This window comes from Xiphophorus hellerii, chromosome 7, assembly GCF_003331165.1.
Source record: "Xiphophorus hellerii strain 12219 chromosome 7, Xiphophorus_hellerii-4.1, whole genome shotgun sequence".
In the NCBI taxonomy this organism is placed as follows: domain Eukaryota; kingdom Metazoa; phylum Chordata; class Actinopteri; order Cyprinodontiformes; family Poeciliidae; genus Xiphophorus; species Xiphophorus hellerii.
The window spans coordinates 2,246,948-2,267,107 of record NC_045678.1 but is presented as its reverse complement, the minus strand read 5'-3'; the positions used below and the strand labels follow the sequence as shown (position 1 = coordinate 2,267,107).

The following is a 20,160-nucleotide window of genomic DNA, read 5'->3' as shown; positions in this document are numbered from 1 at the left end:
AATGTATTGTCTCCATCACAAGTTAAAAAAGAACTGTGGAAGGAATTCACAAAGCACCTTCTCCTTTTTGTTTTTTGCTTGGATTTGGCTGGATTTATGTATCATTAAATACATGCCGGTGCAGTCCCACCCACCAAGTCCAGCAGGTTGGTGCAGCTACTTTTTTCACCGGGTTCTGGTTATTCTAGTTTCAGCCACAAACATTAAGGATGCAGAAGTGAAAAAAAAATATTATAATTTGCAGAGAATTCCAGGTACTGAGCTGACAAGGCATTCCTAAGAACTTTAAAAACATCTGGCTGGAGGAATGTTGTTGGAACAGTTTCCCAAAATCAATAATTGATGATTCTGAGACATTTAAAAGACGCACTCAGTGATTCTTGGGAAGAGGGATAAAACATGTCCTCTGGATAAAGCACAGCATTTGAATAAAATATACACCAAAAATAAAATAAAATATGTTTTTATGGTGTTTGCTGAATATTTTTTTATTTTAAACTGTAGTAGGTGAATGTAAAAGCCCATGTCCTGAAGTATTAGTAGTACATTATAGTAGTTTAAAACAATTAAAGGAATACTAAAATAATGTATTATGACAATTAAATATAAGTGTTCAAATAAATAATTATAAAAGTATCAATAAATTGAACTAAAAATAATTTTGACATATTTTCCAACTCAATTGAAATAGTGTCCAAGGTTGTTGTCAACACTCAGATGTAAAAAGGGAACCTGCACCTTGGTATCTTTACATTTCCAAAACATTATTTACATATTTGAATGCATAAGCCTGAGAAATAATTACATTATTTTTTTGGAAAATTTGAACCCATTTTATCCCTTATCTTGAATCATTGACTTTTATAACTGAAGTTAGTAAAAAAATTGTAAAACTGTAAAATTTGGTCTATACAAATATGCAACTGATGTAAGTTAAATAATGTTAATAAAAAATAAACATCCATCCATCCATCCATCCATTTTCTGTTCACCCTTTGTCCCTAATGGGGTCGGGAGGGTTGCTGGTGCCCATCTCCAGCTACGTTCCAGGCGGGAGGCGGGGTACACCCTGGACAGGTCGCCAGTCTGTCGCAGGGCAACACAAAGACATACAGGACAAACAACCATTCACACACACACACACCCCTAGGGAGAATTTAGATAGACCAATTAACCTAACAGTCATGTTTTTGGACTGTGGGAGGAAGCCGGAGTACCCGGAGAGAACCCACGCATGCACAGGGAGAACATGCAAACTCCATGCAGAAAGACCCCGGCCGGGAATCGAACCCAGGACCTTCTTGCTGCAAGGCAACAGTGCTACCAACTGCGCCACTGTGCAGCCATAAAAAATAAAAACAAAACAACAAATAAAAAATAAACACTAGCAACAATATCCTTTTAATTTTGACATAGCAAATGAAAAAGTGATCTTTGATTATCAGTACTGCCAGGCTGGCTGTGGATGGTCTCCTGTGTTTTCTTGTGTATCTGCATTTTTACCTGAAACATTTACAGTTGAGACCAAAGCAGTCATATATCTTTTGATTAACTTTTGATCCGTTCAAAAACTTCTCTAGATTTCATAGCAGTATAGGAAAGCAATCCTTTAGAGGAATTCCTAATAGAAAGTATCAGCACAAGCCTCTTGTTGTGCAGGCATGAAGACTTCTCAGAATTACAGTAAATCAAACATGTTTAGGGAAACAGAACTTTGTTGCGTTGTGATCAAAATAAATGCTGGAAGTACACAAAATTCCTCTTAGTCACAGATTTAGTAAATCAGATAATATTGAGACATTTATTCACCATCGACAAGAAAATCATTTACAGCAGCTCATTTTATTAATTTTTTTCTAACAGCATCCAGCAGCTTCGTCAGGTCAGCTCTTGGCACATCCTGTTGTTCATATCAGTAACTGAAAGGATTAAAACTCTGTGATCCTGCGGAAAGAGCCGGTGGTGGCGCAGGTGGCCCCCCAGTCATTGAACTTGCGGTACTCGCCAGGACTCATGAAGTACTGCCGGCCACGGAAGCTTGGGTGTTCGTAGAGGGTCCAGTAGCCGTCCAAGACTTTGCAGGAGTAGATGTCTCGGCTGCGGAAGTGCTCCTGCACCGACTCGCAGTCCTCGTTGAACTCCATCATCTGACCTTGGAAGTTGGGCCGCTCGTAGATACGGATGCAGTAGGGGCCCTCGCTGGTCTGCAGGTGGAAGATAGAAAATGAAAGGAGCCTTCTGGGTCTGTGGCTGACAGCCTGACAGTCAATCACCATGCTTAGTCATCAGCCAATGTTTATCTATCAGTTACCCATCCAGCTAAATCCACATTGGTTTGAAATGTTGGAAGAATAAATAATAATGTTTTTGCTTTTTAAATTCAATAGGTGAAAACAGGAAAAACAACCTATTTTGACTCTTAACAGCATGAAAACATTCATCCGATTGAGCTCTCAAAGTAACCTCACATAGGAGAAGGTACGGCAGGAGCGGATGGTGTCGTTGTAGCCCATCCAGCGCTGCTTGTCAGGGTACTCTCCTCTGGTCAGGACGTACTGGTAGCCGGTGTAGTTGGGTTTCTCGTAGAGCACCCAGCAGCCACTCTCCACCTTGATGGAGTTGCAGCGGGTAAAGTGTGGGTTCATGTCAGGGCAGTCAGAATCACACTCATATGAGCGGCCCTGAAAGTTCCGGTCCTCGTAGAATATAATCTGAGTCCAACAAGAGGAATGGGAAGAGGAAATATTCAGCTCGAACGTCCTGAATATCTGTTTTTTCCATATTCAGTTTTCTTTCATTCTACACTCAAAACACCAAATTACTTCTTCTATGTGACATAAAACGCCACAGAGCAGCGTGGCAACATTAGATCTACGGCAAACAGGAAAAAACAAGAAATGAATGGGAAGCTCTTACCTTACTGCTCATCCTGAAAAGAGTGCTGGAGCCGGTCACCAGCTGAATATGGTGGTCTCACAAAGCAGGAGCAGAGCCCTGATATATAAACCTCAGATCCCGCTTTAGCTGTTTTTTTCAGTGAGCTGGGATTTAACAAGCTGGTACCACTGCCAAAAATCTTGATCCTGGCCATAGAACCAAAATCCCTGAATCATCAGGACAAAAGTCCTAGCAGGCGAATTACTGACCATCTCTGCCCTCTTTATTGATATCAACATCAGGAACACATTTTATCCACCCATCCAACACAGAGGAGTTTAATCTTTGTTGGGGAACATGCCAGAGGTCAACAATAACTGTGCAGCTGGTGGAGTCCAACAGAAAATGTGACTTTGGTGACATGATATCAGATTTATACAACTCTGTTTGTTCATTGCTCTACATAGAATAAGTTTAAACATGTTATGTTAACCTTCCATTGGACCACACAGGGTAGATGTAAGTTTGGCTCCAATATATTTTACAAGTACAGACATTTTTCTTATTGATCAACACTGAATCTGACTAAACAGCTACTTTAAGCAATTGGGGAAAGACAAAATGTTGATGTCATGGCTTCGTATGCTTCTTATAGACTAAAATATCAAAGCTAAATGCATGTCAAAGATCCTAATTCTTTTAGGGTTTCTCCTCTCATTGAACAAATCTAAAATTAAAGTGTTTGACCATAAACACTTTTTACATGTGATGAAATAATTGGGGGAAATTTGCAAAAACAACTGAAATGGAAAGTATGAAGTGGCAGCATGATGTTGTGGAGGGACTGGCGCTCTTCATATAGTAGACGGGGTCATGAGAAAACAACGGTATGGAGAAAACAAGATCTAAAGACATTGGCCAGGATGTTAAAACTTGGATGGAAACTGATGACTCCAAATATTTATCTGCATTAGTTACATTCTGGCTTAAGGACAAGAAAGTAAATGTTTCTTAGTGACCATAAAACCTTAAACATAGTCCCATAGAAAAAAATGTGAGCAAAGCTGAACATGTGTGTGTAAGTGAAATGGTTCTACATGTCTGACTCAGTTACATCAGTTCAGTTCTGTTGGGAGGAATGGGCCAGAATTACAGAAAACCATTGTGAGGAACATTCAACCAAAGTCACACAGCTGGATGGCAGCTTCAGTCCTGCAAAGACTCTTGTGAACCCTCATAGTGCTCAGCTGCTTCCTGATGACATCCACTGCTTTCCTGTGGGGTAGAAAGCAGAAAGGACTGTTTACACCAGCAGAGGGCAGCAGAGGACTGAACTGTGATGTACTCACGCTGAGAAAGGACTCAGGCAAAGACGGAGATGAAGATGGTGGAGGAACGGGTCTCTTTGGGGCTTTCGCTTTTGCCTGCTCAGACAGCCATCTTTTCAGCTTCTGATCTGCAAGATTTAAAAAGAGATTTTGTAACAAATTTATTAGGTCAGTTAGAGAATATAAAATCAACATAAAGTTCTCATGAACGGAAGTCTTTTTTTCTTGTTTCTCTAATATCCAAGGGAAGTTGTAATAATTGTTTTAGTACTGACAGATTTTGAAGATGTATTTTTCTTGATCTACTCTGTATTACTGTTCCTAAGAAAAGTCATCCTGCCAAGCAGTAAAGGCTCTCAGTAATCAGAAGCATCTATTTGTTTCTCACTGTTATTTTCCATTGTGCAGCTGAGATCATAAAGCTTGGATGGGTTTGGTGCACCAGCAACAGTGGTGCAGTTATCGGTGCAGACGAGTGTCAAGCAAAATCTAATCAAGAATATCAAGTAGCTCCAGAAGAAGCGGAGGGCTATGAATACTTTTACAAGGCGCTGTATTAAAGCTACAGTATGTAACTTTTAAAAAATATATGGTAATGTCATGGCATTACCATGTCATGACATTATACTATGAGACAGATAATCTGTGAAAGATAGATCTCCTCCACCTCTTAGAGCCGTCAATACTAAGTGTGCTAATGGCGGAGAAGCGACTCACCGTTACAGGAAAACCTTTTATCTGCCGTCATCAGTGATAATGCTAAATGCTAAATGGTAAATGGACTGAACTAATATAGCGCTTTTCCAGTCATTTTGACCACTCAAAGCGCTTTACACTAGAGTCACATTCACCCAGTCACACTCACAAACACACACACATTTATACACCGATACGCAGATCGGTAGGCAATTTGGGGTTAAGTGCCTTGCCCAGAGGCACATCGACATGTGGCAGGAGGAAGCTGGAATCGAACCTACAACCTTCCGATCGCAAGACGACTACTCTACCAAAGAGCCACAGTCGCCCCTTAAACTAGCTTTATAATTCACAACAGACTCTGCTGACAGGCAGAATCTGCAGTAGCAGAGTACAAGTTGGTGAGAGGGAGTGCGGTGCGCACACGAACATGATTGACAGTGCTAAGACCCGCCTCCTGCTCTGATTGGTTGTTTCTAGATAGCGCTGGCTGAAAACAGAGGAGCTCAGTTTTTTTCATACATTATCTGATTCATACTCTCCTGTCACGATATTGTGACAAATATTTTTTTTAACAAAAAGAACATTTTCATATAACCCAACTTTAATATAACCCATTGTCACAGGTTTACTATTCTTAATATTAAATTGAAACTAGCTTGTTTAAAGTTAGAATATTCTACAAGCATGTTTAAGCCAGCTTGTGTTCTTGACCTCTGCTTTATATTTTGAAGGCAATAGAGATTCACAAGACCTTTGCAACAAATCCCTTTAACTTCAATCAAATATTTATAAACTAGCCAACAAACTAATAGAATCAATAAGTTAATACATGAAATATAATGAGTTATAACATTCAGACTTACTGTGTCTCTTGGCGTGTTGTACAGCCTTGTAAGATCTGAGCATGGCAAATGGATGGTAGGACAGAGTGAGGGGGCATACAATTGACCCCTGTGGTTCAAATGAAAAAATAAGGACCAAGGATAAAGTTTTTTTACTAAAGGAAAAATAAAGCTTTCCAATTTACACTTCTTGCAGTTTGCAGACTGTATAAATGTTTAAGTAACATCAGTGTGAATGTAAAAATGATCCAGAACATATTTTGTACCTTAGACTGATGGCTGGGTAAAGAAACAACTGGCTTACATCTGTACAGAGCCAGGATTTTCTCCACTGGCAGTCTGCTCTGAAACACACACAGTCCTCTCAACATGAACTCTGACCTTTTGCTGCTGTTCTCAAACATTTATTTCTACTGTTTGTTTCTTTGCTGCCCGCCAGCTTCACTGCACACTGCTGTGAATTCATGTTCTACTGCTGATGAAATTTATTATAGACCGATGATGGCAGATACAAAATTCATGTCAACAGTAACTGAAGGCAAACCTAAAAAGTTAGAACTCAAACATGAATTCTTATTCAGCACTGTCCCAACAAAACAGTCTGTGAAAAGTCCCAAAGATACAATTCAGCAAACCGTTTGGTTCTACCGTTTAATATTTAATTCCCGATGCTTCGTTTCCTGTTACTGGTTTCATCTCTTACTTGCTTATACTGCAGTATGTTTGCAGCTTCTAGGCTATCAGATATGATACAGTTCATAACATATACCTCTATGTGTCACTACTGCAATGAACCTTACTAAAGCAATAGGCATTCTCTCTAAGCAATCAACTGGCTTTATGGCCAGCAGATGAAGGCTGAAGGCATATAAATAAAATGTATTCATATGTAAAAGCTATGTACTAATACCAAGCTCACCTCTCGTTTTCATGTGCAAGCTAATCATGAAGCCCCACTTTGCAACTTTTTACGATCGGTAAGTAGAACAAAAGGGTCATTTACATCTTTTTAAGTCTGTAGAAGATTATTTCAATTTTCAAGCAGATGTTCACATCAATCACTATGATGGGTCATTTTGTTAATGTGCCTTATAAGTTAATAAATTCTGTACTTGTCAGATGGGAGTTCATTTGATGTTTATTCAAAGTAGGATGTAAGGTGCTAATATATTTTGGCTAAGAAAAAGTTTGAATTATACAAACTTACTTACCATAATAATTCCAGCGAAACATGAGAGGATCATTGCTTCTCGCTGTAAGCGATTCGGATGCTGAGGAATTCCTAAGCTGCAAATGGCTCCACTATGGTGGGAAGGAAAGGAGATGTTGTGTTTAAAAACTCAAACATATTCAGAGGCGACTTTTGCCTGAATTCTCCCGTCTCCACCAATAACAGCCAGAGATCACCATTTTAAAAATGTTAATATTTTAATATTAATAGTTAATAGTTTTATTAGTAAAATATTTCATTCATTTTCATTTAATTTTACTCTCTCAATAATAAATATGAATAGTTCATGTAACAACTAAAAGAAATCATGAATGAAAGAAGCAGAAAGAAGTATGAACTTATATCTCCCCCTCATTCACATTAAAAGAAAATCAGCTCAGAAGCTCAGAAACTTATTTATTACAGACATTAAGTCACTCATACGATCACTCATATCAGAAATGTTTTGTCAATCCGTTCTACATTAGCAGTCCATCGACCGTAAATGTAGTTTTGAGAATTTTAATCTAGAGATTGTAATATTGTCTTGGACTTTTAAAACATGTAGTTACCAAAAGAATACTTGTTTTCTTGGTGCAATAAACATGATTAGATTTTTATGTTAATGGTGTCCCCCAGTCCACACCACTCTGAGTGGAGAGCCATGTTGGGGATGTCCAAAATCATTATGAAATATGCTGGGAGACAAAATGAAAGTAATGTGCAAAAACCTGATCAGAAATTTATAAGAAGGGTTTGATTGCTGCAATTGCAATAAATATCATTTCATTGATTGTTGAGTGTAGCATGTGCTTAATATGGTATTATTTATATTTGTTATGACACCCAGTTGCTAATCAACCACCTGCTCCTTGTTCAGCATTTAACTCTCCTGCATCAGTATCTGTTAGTAAGATACTGTAGCTCTTGGTCAGATCTTCATGCTAGCATACTGTTAGGCCACCAGCCTTTTTCTCTGGCTGCTGGGGAAAAAAGGTCAGGGAAAATAATTGATTTAAAAATAAATTATTTTAAATTTATCCCTGAATTTTCGTTCATGTATTTTCTTTATTTTTAAGTAAACTATCTGAGTTTTACTAGCCTGCCTCCTCCAGTTCTCTACTTGATGACGTGTTCCTTTTGCATTCTTTTACAGTCTTCTCAGTACGGAAGAAAATTAGGGCCACCGAGAAAAGAAAAAAAAAGAATTCTGAGATTAAAGTCAGAATTCTGAGTTTAAAGTCAGAATTCTGAGATTAAAGTCAGAATTCTGAGTTTAAAGTCAGAATTCTGAGATTAAAGTCATAAAGTCATAAAGACTTTAATCTCAGAATTCTGACTTTAAAGTCAGAATTCTTTTTTTCCGGTGGCTCTAATCCTCTTCCGTATCTGAGAGATACCTGTCTCTTTTCTGGTTTTCATTCAACCGGAAACCTCCTGGTTAATGAAAACAGTTTCAATACTAATTTGCTGTTGAGATGAGAAGTTTTGGTCTTAACTGAACATGATTCATGTTTGATGGGAGTTGAAACATCGAGTGTTAGGATCAGAAGTAGAATCACAAGTGGAGTGATGGGTTATCAGGCAGTTGCTAGAGCATGTGACCGTCAGCCGGTGACAACAGGAGGTGACTGACACCAGACACAGCTTGCTTTGCAGATGATGGGAAGGAAACAAGCATTGAGGGTATCAGCCATGTGATGAAGGTGGAAGTTGCCCAACAAACACTCCATAAAATGAGTACTGTCATATTGTATGTCATGCTCTGCCTTAACAAAACTTGTGACTTGTTAGGGAGACTTTACTACACTTGAGTCATTACTTGTCTCAATGACTAGCATTATCCAAACTATTGTTTCATTGCCTCTTGTGTAAGCTACCGCTAACACCAGAGCATAGATGGCTAATTTCAGAGTTTTGCCATAACTGCGAGAAATTAGAGGGGTGGCTGTTCCTTGATCAGCAATTAATCTTGGTTCTATATCACTCAAAATGATAAACATTATGAAACCGTGAAGTGGGAAGAGGACAGATCTTGTCGACTTATCTCCTGATATCACGGTGTGAAAAACCTAATCCTACCCCTTAACCCTTGCAGTGGGTATACTTATGAAAATATAATCTATGATGACACCTCTAAACAAACTAAGTTCATGGTTATGTTCCCTCAGACACTGACAATGAAAATATTGTGTAAGTGTTGTATTAGATGTTTTTGTTCTGGTACATACATTATGTCTGCATCAAGCACATGTCGACTGTCTCTGTTCAACCACAAGGCATCAAGATCATACTGAACCTGTAACGATACATATAGATACCAGTGTGGTTCATCATGGAGAATGTCCTTCAGTGGAGTAGCACTGAGAATTATTACCAAGTCATCAAGCACCGTTGTGCGTCCCCTCCCACTCGGATCAAATGAGTTCTCCAGGATCTTCTGACCAACATAATTACTTCTGTTTGGATGGCAGAAAAACATTCACCTGTTGCCATTTTTAATATTCCTGAAACAATATGGAGTTTTGAGATCAACTTACATGAGTAATTGAACGTCTCTCTTCAGTCGCTTTGTCTCCATTTTCAGAGTGAAATGTTTATGCATCAGTCCTGCAGACATAGTGAAATGAAAACTATTTCTAAGCAAAGTGAGCGATTATAATTCCCCGATATTAAGATGATGGAGCATTTTAAAGGAAGAATGTCCTGGATTTACATACCAGATTGGACCTTTCTTTGTTGAGTTTGCTTGTTCTCCCTGTTGGTGTGTGTAGGTTTTGTCTGAATCCTCCCCCAGCCCAGAAACACAGGGTGGGGATAGGCTGACTGTATAAATTGCCCTGAAGTGTGAGGGTATGTGAATCTTTGGTTGTCTTGTTTGTCAAATGTGTTGGTCCTATGATGGGAGCTAAATGAATTCATAGACCACTGAAGAATGGCTTCACCCCCATAAACCCTTGGAAGGAATAAGTGGGTATAGAGAAGGATCGACCAAAGCCCTCCCCTGCACTCATTCACATGGGCTCAAAAATTTCAGTGTTTGCTTTGTAAACACTGAAATTTACAAACCACTGTTCATGGTTTTCTAACCATGAACAGCTTAGAAAAGATTCATTGCAATTACATAGTGATTCAAGCCCAATGGGTTTTGTAAGCATAAACTGTACTTCGCTGAAAGCACCCATCGTTACAAGAAAGCAAAAGGAGATTTTCAGTTCTAAATTTTAAATATACTGTAGAAATTTTTTGCTATCTTGACTGAAAACAAGCCCCTTGTACTACACTTGGCTTCGTCCAGAGGGCCCGGGTTCTCAGCTATTGAGAAACAATTGCTTCCTGGAGGTCTGGACTCCGTTGAAGTTTCAAATTTTACTCAGTTGCTAACATTCATCAGTGACATATGTAATGCACCAATTAGATACTGTAAAGTTTGTCAGAAGTTGCCTGGAGATTAAACAACCATCCTTCACTGTGCAGAGAGAAGTGCCGAGCAGAACAAAGCGGCTGTTAATTTATTATTCTGAAGCGTGGCCAATATAGACTGAATACTTCCTGAAGGTAAATGGAGTTCTGAGTTTAACAGGTAGGAGGCTTGATCTCAGACAGACAGAATTACCAAAAACAGCAACTAACTCAAGCTTAAGTTTTCTGATAAATACGTTTAATAATAAAAAAAACCATACAAACTTCAACAGATCTAAAATGTTAAGATTTATACTCACAACACAAGCTGATGGAGCAGAAAGTGGAGCTTGGAGATCTTCACTTGGCATGCTCACACAGCAAATCCTAAACATGGTTGGCTACACTGAGACTTTATCTTGTGCAGCTGAACATCACAGGGAGTATCAGGTTATCAGCTTCCACTCAATTATTTACAGCTGGCCTCCCATCAGGAGCAAACAGCTGTTACATCCCCAATGACAACAATGTGAAAAATCTAAAAAGTCTTAACACTACAAATTTGAACACATGCCGAGTTAAAACAACAAACGTTCTGAGACCATTTTGAAAAGCTGCAGGAAACTAGAACATTGGATTTATCACAAGGAAAAAGTATTTGTTGTTGTTTGTCCACAGCCCACCCCACTGGTTTCTGCTACTGCTTCGTCTTCTTGTTCTTCTTCTTCCGGTCTTTAAACACCGGAGAACTCAGGAATGTGGTGTCTGTAAAATCATCTCCACGCCTAAGTTTCCTGTTGGGGGAGGGAAAAAAACACAGAAATTCAGCACTGCTTTCCATTTTCTCTCTCTTTCTTTTTTTAAAGACAAAGACAAGTCTGGATAATCTGACCAATCATAGCACTAGTTCTAGTAATTGCGACGTCGGTTGTTGAAACCTACATAGAGGGCTCACTAGTAGCCTGGATAAATGCCACACACTCTACTCTACGTCTTAGAGAACAGAGAACATAAGCAACTAATAGAGAAATCTGAAACTGGAGTCACAACATGTTTGGCACAGACAAAAAAACTGTTCCTCTAAAACAGAGGAGGCAGTACTCTGTAAAAACACTAAGTCTTACCAAATAATTTTGAATAAGTTTCTAGTGCAAATATCTTGGTACACTTGAAATAAGACAAAGCTAACATGTCTTATCTCAAGCTTGATTTTTTTCATAGATTATATGTCTCACACCATCCTATCACAAGTCATTTTTTAGTTAGATGTATTAGCTCGCTTTAATTAAATAATTCCTTAAAATTGATGAAGTAGTAGTTGCACTAGAAGATATTTTACTTGTAAGACATTTTTCCTAGAAGTGAAATAATCTGCCAATGGAATAAACCCACCAGCGTTCCCAGTGGCAGGGAATGCTGGTGGGTTTTTGCAGCAGCTGCTCCCAGTTCCTAATGTCTTTTAGTCATTTTATTGTTTGAAGACTTTGCTTTTGTTATCTGATGGCTCATTAATTCAGACTTATTCAGTAAACTACCCGACACCCATCTTTGTTTTGTTTGAATGAAGTTCATCAGTCTACCTGCTGACATGTCTCCGGCAACTATTTGACCTGCTCTGTGAAGCTTATGCTATCCTTCATTGTCCTGTTTTTAGTCCATCACCCAACGACAGCACTGCTCCAGTACGGAGCTTTTTAAGATCTGCTTACATCTGCCTGGGTCACCACCATCAGCTGTGCTGCTACACCATGATATTTTCAACCTGCCCTCTCAGAAATGAACTCATCGTGGCTCTCGTCGGATCTTCTGTTGTGACGAACCAACTCCATTAAATCTACCTGGTCTACTGTGTGTCGTCCACCGAGGAACACCGGTCACCACGTTGAGCACAGTGTGTTGGCCTGCCTGGCTCCGTCTGCTAACCCAGCTGCCAATCAAGGCCAGCCCAATGCTTAAACAAACTAAACAGCTGCTTAGGGCCCCAGGGCCAGAAGCAGGTCCCTTTGTGGGTCTGATTTTTTTAAAGTAAAGATTACTATGTGACTATATTAACAAAAACACCAAATTTCAGTGTGTAGTTGTGATTTTTATTTTTGTTTTACAATAATATATATTTGAGTATGTAGAAATCATTGTTTATATGGGCAATAAAAAAAATTGCTCTTGGGGGCCCCCAGGTGGCCTCGGAAGCTTCACAGCTTCCTTGATAACTCCTCCACTTTTCCCTCTCCTCAGGTCTAGAGTCTAGGTGTCATCCCTGACAGCTCTCTCTCTTTAGCCTCCCATGTCAATAATATCACTCGGTCAGCCTACTTTCATCAAATCCAAACACAAAACTCATCTGTTTCGAGTAGCTTATGCTCTTTGATTACAATTCCATTGGCTTTTTAAATCTTATTTTGTACTTAATTTTACTATGCATTTCAGTTTTGTGTGTTTTAATGTCAAATTATGTAAGGTGACCTTGAATGTCAAGAAAGGTGCCTACAAATAAAATGTATTATCATCATTTATTATTATTGCTTCATCATCAATATTAAGGAATTATTGACTTTAAAAACTGTTTTACCTTGCTGAAAAGTTACGCAAGTTAGATAAAGGTTGAGATGCAAAGAAGCCAGCTTCCACTCGATGTGTTAGCTTTAGTGCACATTATGCTGGGCGAGCGACGAGAATTTTTACGTTTGTAAGTTATAAAAATGTTGCATATGCATCATCAGCGGTGCATCGATTGTAGTTTTCTGGATAATCACATATTCATGTAAACAGTCTCCCAAACTCCACATTCATATAATGAGAACTATATAATAAAATACATATAGTTTATAAATCAAAGTAGAATAAAAATACACACATTTTCCTGCCTACATACTCATAAACAATCTCCAAATTTATAAAAATATTCTTGCACTTTTATATGAAAACATGGTGTGATCAAAGAAGATTCTGCATGGGGCGTTCTACAGTTCTGTCCTAACCGTCCTCCAGTGACTCTGTAACTGTTTTGCCTTTGTGTAAATGAACTTAATGGATGAGGAGCTAACTTATTGAAACAAATAAAACCTAATTTTAGAAAACAAATTCCAAAAACGTTCAAAATTCATCAAGTTAAAATTGATTAAATCAGGGTCAATTTATCAGCCGGCTGATTTATCAGTGCACTCCTAACTGCCACGGTTTAGTGCTCAGTTGTGAGAACGGTCCAGTCAAAGTCCTGACATAAAGTCAACTGGAATTTGCAGCGAGACCTGGCCAAAGAAGTCTCTATATCTGGGTTGAAGGGGCATTACAGAATATCTAGAAGGTTTAACCAGACCTGTGGTCCCCTGAAGCAAAAGTCAGAAACATAGACGGACCTTTGAGTAACCAGCGTCACTGTAGCACTGGTCACATAGCCTGCATTGCTCTCTGAGTTCCTTTCAGTGCGTCCCGACGTTTTCACCTGTTCAGTGGTGGCTCCTTATAGCTGACCCCACAGTTCCTTCTCCTGCTTCTTCCTTTGTTTTCATCATATGGGTTTGGAAAGGTGTTGGTAACCGATGTTAGAGCTCTTCCTGCTGCAATGAACAGCAAAACATTAGCTGAAAGCTAAACCAAAGTCAGACTAAGTTAAATTTTGTGTTTATAGTCTTCCCCTGTTGGGGGTGAGTCTACCCAGAGTTCATAGGTAAACTCTGATACGGACAGAACGTCCATTGACAGTAGAGGGGGACACCCACCTGGTGAGGCTCTAGCTGACCCCTCAGTCACCGCCAGCCTGCATGATGGGCTCCTGTTTGGAGAGCTGAGTATAGAATTGAACTCTGGGTCCACAGTATTGAGCTCTCCAAGCAGCCATGGTGGCTGCACATCCATTAGCAGAAAGCCGACATCCAGATGAGCCGTCTCATCATTAGCAACGGATGTCTTTGTGTTATTGACAGAAATACTCTTGCTTTTGTCCTGAGATGTCAGTCTGTGGATGACAAACGTTTCCCTTAGGTTCCTGGTTTCGGCTGCTGTATGCAGCTTTGTCTTCCTTTGTGGTTTTGCAGCATTCCTGCCTTTGGAGACTTTAGGATCAGGCGGATTTTCACCAATGTCATAATGATCATGGCTGAGGAGCATCTGAGAATCCTCTTCACCTCCCTTCCTGACCTCCAGACTGTAAGGGCTGCAGAGAAGAAGCTGATCACTGCAGACAGGATGCAGACCAGATTCATCTTCAGATAAAACCTTTTTGCTGCTCTTGCTTGTTTTTCTCTTTTGCCTGGAGTCGTAACCATCAGCACATTTCTCCAGTGATGACGTCATCCTGTTCCTGGAGCCTCCTGCTTCGTCTCGTCTGGATTTTTTACGTGTGGGGTTCTCTGAACGGTCACATTCATCTGTTGGCAGGACTTCCATGTTATGCTCTGATGTTTCCACCAGAGGGCGCTTTGAAGCGCTGCGGGTTGCTGTTTGCTGAACTGCATGGAAATGTCCAGAACTCTGAGCCAGATCCTCCAACAACTCCTCAGCTGAACAGTGGGGTTCTCCAGGAAACATCATGTCACTGTCCAGACCCAGGGAGTTACTGTTCCTAGAAACAGAGATGACAAAAGTTCCTCTGCATCTCGGTCTGGTCTGCGTTTTCCTCCTGGCTACAGGAGGGTGATTCTCCTCTGACCCAAGACCTGCCACTTCCACTGGATGGAATACGTATTCCTGTGGTGGGGGTGGCTCTGTGTTTTCTGCTTCCTCTTCATCGTGGACCTTCTCCGGTTTGGACTGTTGGCTCTCGTCATCATGAGACAGACGGACTGACGGGGTCTTTTGAATGACCATAGAGCGTCTCCTTACTTTAGTTCTGGACCGTCTGTAGGTGATTTTAGAACCTTCTTCAGGTTCACTGCCTCCAGCCTTCAACAAGCTAACTTTAGAGTTGGATAAATAATCATCCAAATCCTGTGAGACAGTGTCACAGCAGTCGGTATCGCTCTTGGATGTCTTCTGATGACTGACAAGCTTGGGGATGCGAGATGTTTTCATATTGTTGGCGTGTTTTTTGGGTAACTGTACCTCAAGAACTCCTGAGTCTTTATCTTCTGGTTTATTTTTTTGAGTAGAAATTGCCACAGGTTCCTTATTTGGTCTGTGGTTGAAACCATTCTGGACATCTGGACTGGGACCCACCTGTTGACTCTTTGTGCCTTTCGTCTCACAGGAAGGACCTTTCTTCTTGGCTTTGGTTTCAACGGTGACAATTTCAACTGCATTACTCAACGTAATCTCCATCGACGAATTGAGAAGCACTGTATTGTCAGCTTTTGCTAACTGAGGCTCAGTTTCTGAGGCAGACACACTTGGAGCGTTTACGTCACTAGAAAGGGATGTTGTGGAGTTTTCATGCGTTTGATTGTTCTGAGGACAGAGGACAGAGTTTATTTCAGAGCTGGACTGGGACAAGGCTCTGGACAGGCGCTCCACTTCACTCCTCAGGCTGCTGCGTGGAGGACAACATGATCCTGTCTGAGTGGGTTGAACACGTTGACTCAAACGCCTTTCCTCAGCTTTTTCTGGGAAAAGACATTCATTAATAGTGAGGCAGCACATATTTGAAACACTGCACTGAATGATGCCAAATTACCCACCATGAAAAATATCAGAGGGGTTGCTGCATCTGGTTAGGACACTTAAAACATCCAGATGAGGGTTTCCTTCAGGCAGACCTAGTGTTGCTTCCAAGTTTTTGTTGTGGCAGAAAGGATTCCTTAACATTTCAGGCCTACTGTGTGTATAAAATAGAAATACAGAAATACAACCGTCAGATATGATTTATGTCCACTAAAACTACAACGCCTACAAGGACACAACAAAAGCAAAAGCAGGAACTTCTGACCGCGCTGCTGCATCGTTCTCTTTGTTTTTATCTGTTGGGTAGTGGCAGCTCTCTGACAGCCTTGGAGAATCCTGAGGGAAAACACATTTTTCAGCTCCAGCAGTTCAGATGCATCAACATATTTGTCTTTATTGAGGTTTTGTTGATTAGAAGTTGAGGTTTGGGTCCCACTGCAGGGGAAATAAATAGACTCCTCATTGATATTTTACCTTATATGGTACTGAATACATTGAGACCAAACATTTGACCCAAATCATACAGCTTAAAAGATAATTATCACTGATAATGGCCAGATGTATGTAAACTTACATCTGGTTGTAAACTTACATACATCTGGCCATTACTTAAAATTACAAAAGATCTTTAAAAAAAAAAAAAGTTCAAACACGGAAGTTAAATTCCTGTCTGACTTCCCTTCAGACAGGAAGAAGAAAATGTGTATGTGTAATTTTATTCAGTGTATGTAAACTTGTGTTTTCAACTATATCTACATGTTACATAATCAGCTAATAGTGAAAAATGACAGGGAGTTTTTGTGTTTTTCCATACTGGAGGTTTTTCCTGAGTAGTTCTAGACTATAAAATGAGTTCATTCTCACTACAAAAAACTTAAAAACGTTTTACTTTTTTTACTTAAACTTTTTACCATGACTTTAGAAAATAACAAAGAGGAAAAAGCATGGTCGGGTGAAATGTGGACGATTAGCCTCCAGACACAGGAGAAAGCTTTGGAAGCCAGGCCAATCCATTCTGAGCATTTAGAAGCAACTTCAAGTTCCTGAGATTTATCTATGGACTTTGAGATGTCTTTAGTCAGTGCCTCATCAGACTTTGTCTTCATTAATCTCAATTATTTTCCTCCATTTACATTGAGGTTAACAGACAATTGTGGAATAAATGCTAGTAAAAGAAAAGCTGAGTCTGAGAGTTGGAATAAACCATAATAGTCACAACTTCAGTGTAAAAAGCAAAAAATGAAAAAAAAACCCTTGCATGTCATATACATCATGATACAGTCAAAATCATGTCATCTGATGAAAGTCACATTTAAGCAAGAAAAACATAATCTTATGGTAAAAATAGAATCTGACAGGTGACTCTATACTGTATGTTTTACCTTATCAAAGACAAGTTCTGCCATCATGTCCAGCTGCTGCAGAGTGTTATTATGGAGATTTTTCACGATGAGCATCTGTAGGAGCAGAACAACAACAAGTAGTGAACCAGCTAATGGTCAAACTAAACTCCACATCAGCTGATACATCACACTCACCAGTTTCCTTTGGTTGTGTTTCTTGGTGGCCAGCTGGAAGCAGAGATCCTTGACTTGTTTTTGCAGGAGCACCACCTCCATCTCAAGCTGCCTGCTCTTCTCCTTTTGGGCCTGCAGAGCGAGAGCCAGGGCCTTGTTGTTGGTCTTCAGGGAGACCTTGAAGAAGGAGGAGGTGTCTGGTGTGGAAGAAATACGATGTTAACACTGCTCAGAGTCTGTGACAGCCTCAACACAAATGAGATGGAGAATAACCCAATTCAATTCAATTTCAATTTATTGATCGCAAAAAGAAATTAAATAAACCCACTGATAATTTTGTTTTTGATCTTTGAAGCCACAGCTGATGTCTGCTTCGACGGTGTCATCGTTTTCCTGGGAGGCACCATCAGACTGATGGATCAGAAAAAGAAAAATCAAAGGTCCAACTCGAAATCTATGAAGCCAGAAACCTGATGGAAGGCAGAAGCTTTAGCTTTTTTTAGCCGTAATGAAACAAAAAGATACAAGACATGTTAAAACCACCAGACTAATTTTTCTTCTCTTATGTCTCCATTTAGCATTTAATATTCAGCACTAAATGCTTTTTTATGCACATTTTGAAGTATCGCGTTAAAACAACTGTCAAAGATAAACCCAGAAGCACAAATGCCAACGTTTTAACCAGGAAAGGTCCCTAAATGAACACTCCACCATGGCTACTCACGAATTAGCTAGCTGGTAGTTTCTGTCCTAACTTTGTCCAGCCTTACCGTCTATTAAAGTCCTCGAGTTGGAGGGCTTATCTTCTAAAAAAAGAAAAATCGTCGAAGGGAACGACACAAATTACTGTATTCAAGAATGTGTCAGCTTTGCACGCCTGTAATTCAAGACTGAAAACTCTTTTCAAAAACAAACAAAAAAAATCCGCCGAGCTGGCGAGCATGCGCACTAACGTGAACTTCTTCGTCATCTTCTTCTTCTTCTTCTTTGTGATTTTTATTGGCGGGTGACATCTAACGTTAAGATGTATTATCGCCATCTACTGTGCTGGAGTGTGGACCAGAGCATCTCCCCCAATCTAAATTCTTACAATCCTGTTACCTTCAAAAATTTAATAACCGCTTTATTTATTTTATGTTTAATTAATATCTTAAGTTTTAATGTTTCCATATCATATTTCCTAATTTCTTGTTTTAGCTTCTCTCTACTTGCTGTATATTTTCCACAATGAATTATTACATGTTCTACTGTTTCCATATCCATACCACACTCACATCTACCTGTTGGATGTTTACCCATCAAATGTAAAGTTTTATTTAATCCAGTATGTCCAAGGCGCAATCTTGTCATTACTACTTGCTCTTTTTTTATTTTCTCCTATTATTTCCATATTCCCTACTTTCTTTTGTATATGAAATAAATGACGACCTTTAGTTCCTTCTTCCCACAATTGTTGCCATTCAGATTTAATTTTACTCTTAATAATTGATTTTATCTCAGACTTACAATACGTTATGTCCATAATTATACTTTGTTTTAAGGACACCTTAGCTAAATGACCTGCCATTTCATTTCCTTCTATATCTTTACGAGCTGGTATCCACATAAACCTAATCTCTATTTGAGTTTGTGTCATTCTAAATATAACTTCATAAATTTCGTATACTAACTCCATACGACTTTCAGATGAGATATTTAAAATAGACATTAGTGCTGATAATGAATCTGAACATATAAGAACTTTTCCAATTTTATTTTGCTCTACCCACTTTAAGGCCATCAGTATTGCTAACATTTCCACTGTGTAAACAGCTGGTCAGATGTTCTTTGTTTCATAAATATATCTAGTTCAGGAATAGCATAAGCAAATCCTGTTTTATTTGAAATTAGATCTTTTGAGCCATCTGTATATATAATTATAAAGGATTTATACATATTCTTAATTCTATCATTTACAAAACTTACCCAGTTATTATCTTTATTAACCTGCATTTTGTTATAAACTTCTAGATCAACATTTGCATATGGAAACAACCAAAAAGGAGTAATTGGATATGGCACCGCAGCACAGTACCTCTTTCCCTGTATCCCCATTTCCCTAGAGGATTTATCTGCTGCCCATGCAGAACAGTCTATTTTAGCTTCTCCACTCTCCCAGCAAGGTCTCAGGATTCTTACTGTTGGATTATTCTCCTCCTTATGTCCCTGCAAACTCACCCAATAATTTAGCATAATTTGCTTATGTCTTAAATATAAAGGAATCTCCCCCATTTCAACCTGCACTGCCAAAGATGGAGATGTCTTCAAAGCTCCACAGCATAATCTCAAAGCTTGATTTTGAATTACTTCTAACTTACTAATCACTGTTTTCGCAGCCTGCCTATAAACTACACATCCGTAATCCAACACTGATCTAATCAAAGCAATATACATCTTTTTTAAATTACTTTTATTTGCTCCCCAATCTAATCCTGTTAAACACCTCATTATATTTATAACTTTTTTACATTTCCCTTCAATATACTTTACATGCTCACCCCATAAAAGCTTGGAATCAAACATGATTCCTAAAAAACAAAATTTACTTACTTTTTCTATTTTTCCTCCATACATTTTTAAATCAATTTTCTCAATTTTCTTCCTACTGAATACAACAGTCTTTGTTTTACCTACTGAGAATTTAACTCCCC

The 20,160-nt window shown here is 39.1% G+C and overlaps 1 protein-coding gene across 6 annotated transcripts; it reads right to left on the bottom strand.

Annotated features, from left to right (window-relative positions):
• Positions 1 to 1,778: 1,778 nt before the first annotated feature.
• On the bottom strand, positions 1,779 to 18,438 carry LOC116723609 (gamma-crystallin M2-like). Of its 6 annotated transcripts, none has more exons than XR_004340016.1 (17): positions 18,241 to 18,438; positions 17,799 to 17,881; positions 17,492 to 17,667; positions 17,336 to 17,410; positions 16,219 to 16,289; positions 15,971 to 16,107; positions 14,078 to 15,895; positions 13,715 to 13,915; positions 9,677 to 11,152; positions 9,497 to 9,566; positions 9,334 to 9,415; positions 9,188 to 9,255; positions 6,958 to 7,048; positions 6,013 to 6,090; positions 5,768 to 5,855; positions 4,227 to 4,333; positions 3,139 to 4,152 (listed from the first exon to the last, which is right to left on the bottom strand). XR_004340016.1 is itself a non-coding variant. In XM_032568639.1 (5 exons), exons 3-5 carry the CDS (start codon positions 2,926 to 2,928, stop codon positions 1,929 to 1,931), a joined length of 531 nt encoding a protein of 176 aa, XP_032424530.1. In that variant the 5' UTR covers positions 2,929 to 4,152; positions 4,227 to 4,333; positions 5,768 to 5,855; the 3' UTR covers positions 1,779 to 1,928. The 6 variants fall into 6 exon arrangements, 2 of the variants coding, with proteins under 2 accessions (XP_032424530.1, XP_032424531.1); XR_004340014.1 differs by having other exon boundaries at positions 13,801 to 13,915; positions 17,799 to 17,940; positions 18,241 to 18,437; XR_004340013.1 differs by having other exon boundaries at positions 13,801 to 13,915; positions 18,241 to 18,437.
• Between the last annotated feature and the right edge of the window lie 1,722 nt (positions 18,439 to 20,160).

Bases quoted from the DNA above. Each gene is read 5' to 3' on its own strand.
- LOC116723609 (XM_032568639.1), bottom strand. The intron at 2,205-2,468 runs GTGAGGTTACTT...TTCCACCTGCAG, and splicing joins CCTGCCGTACCTTCTCCTAT to ACCAGCGAGGGCCCCTACTG.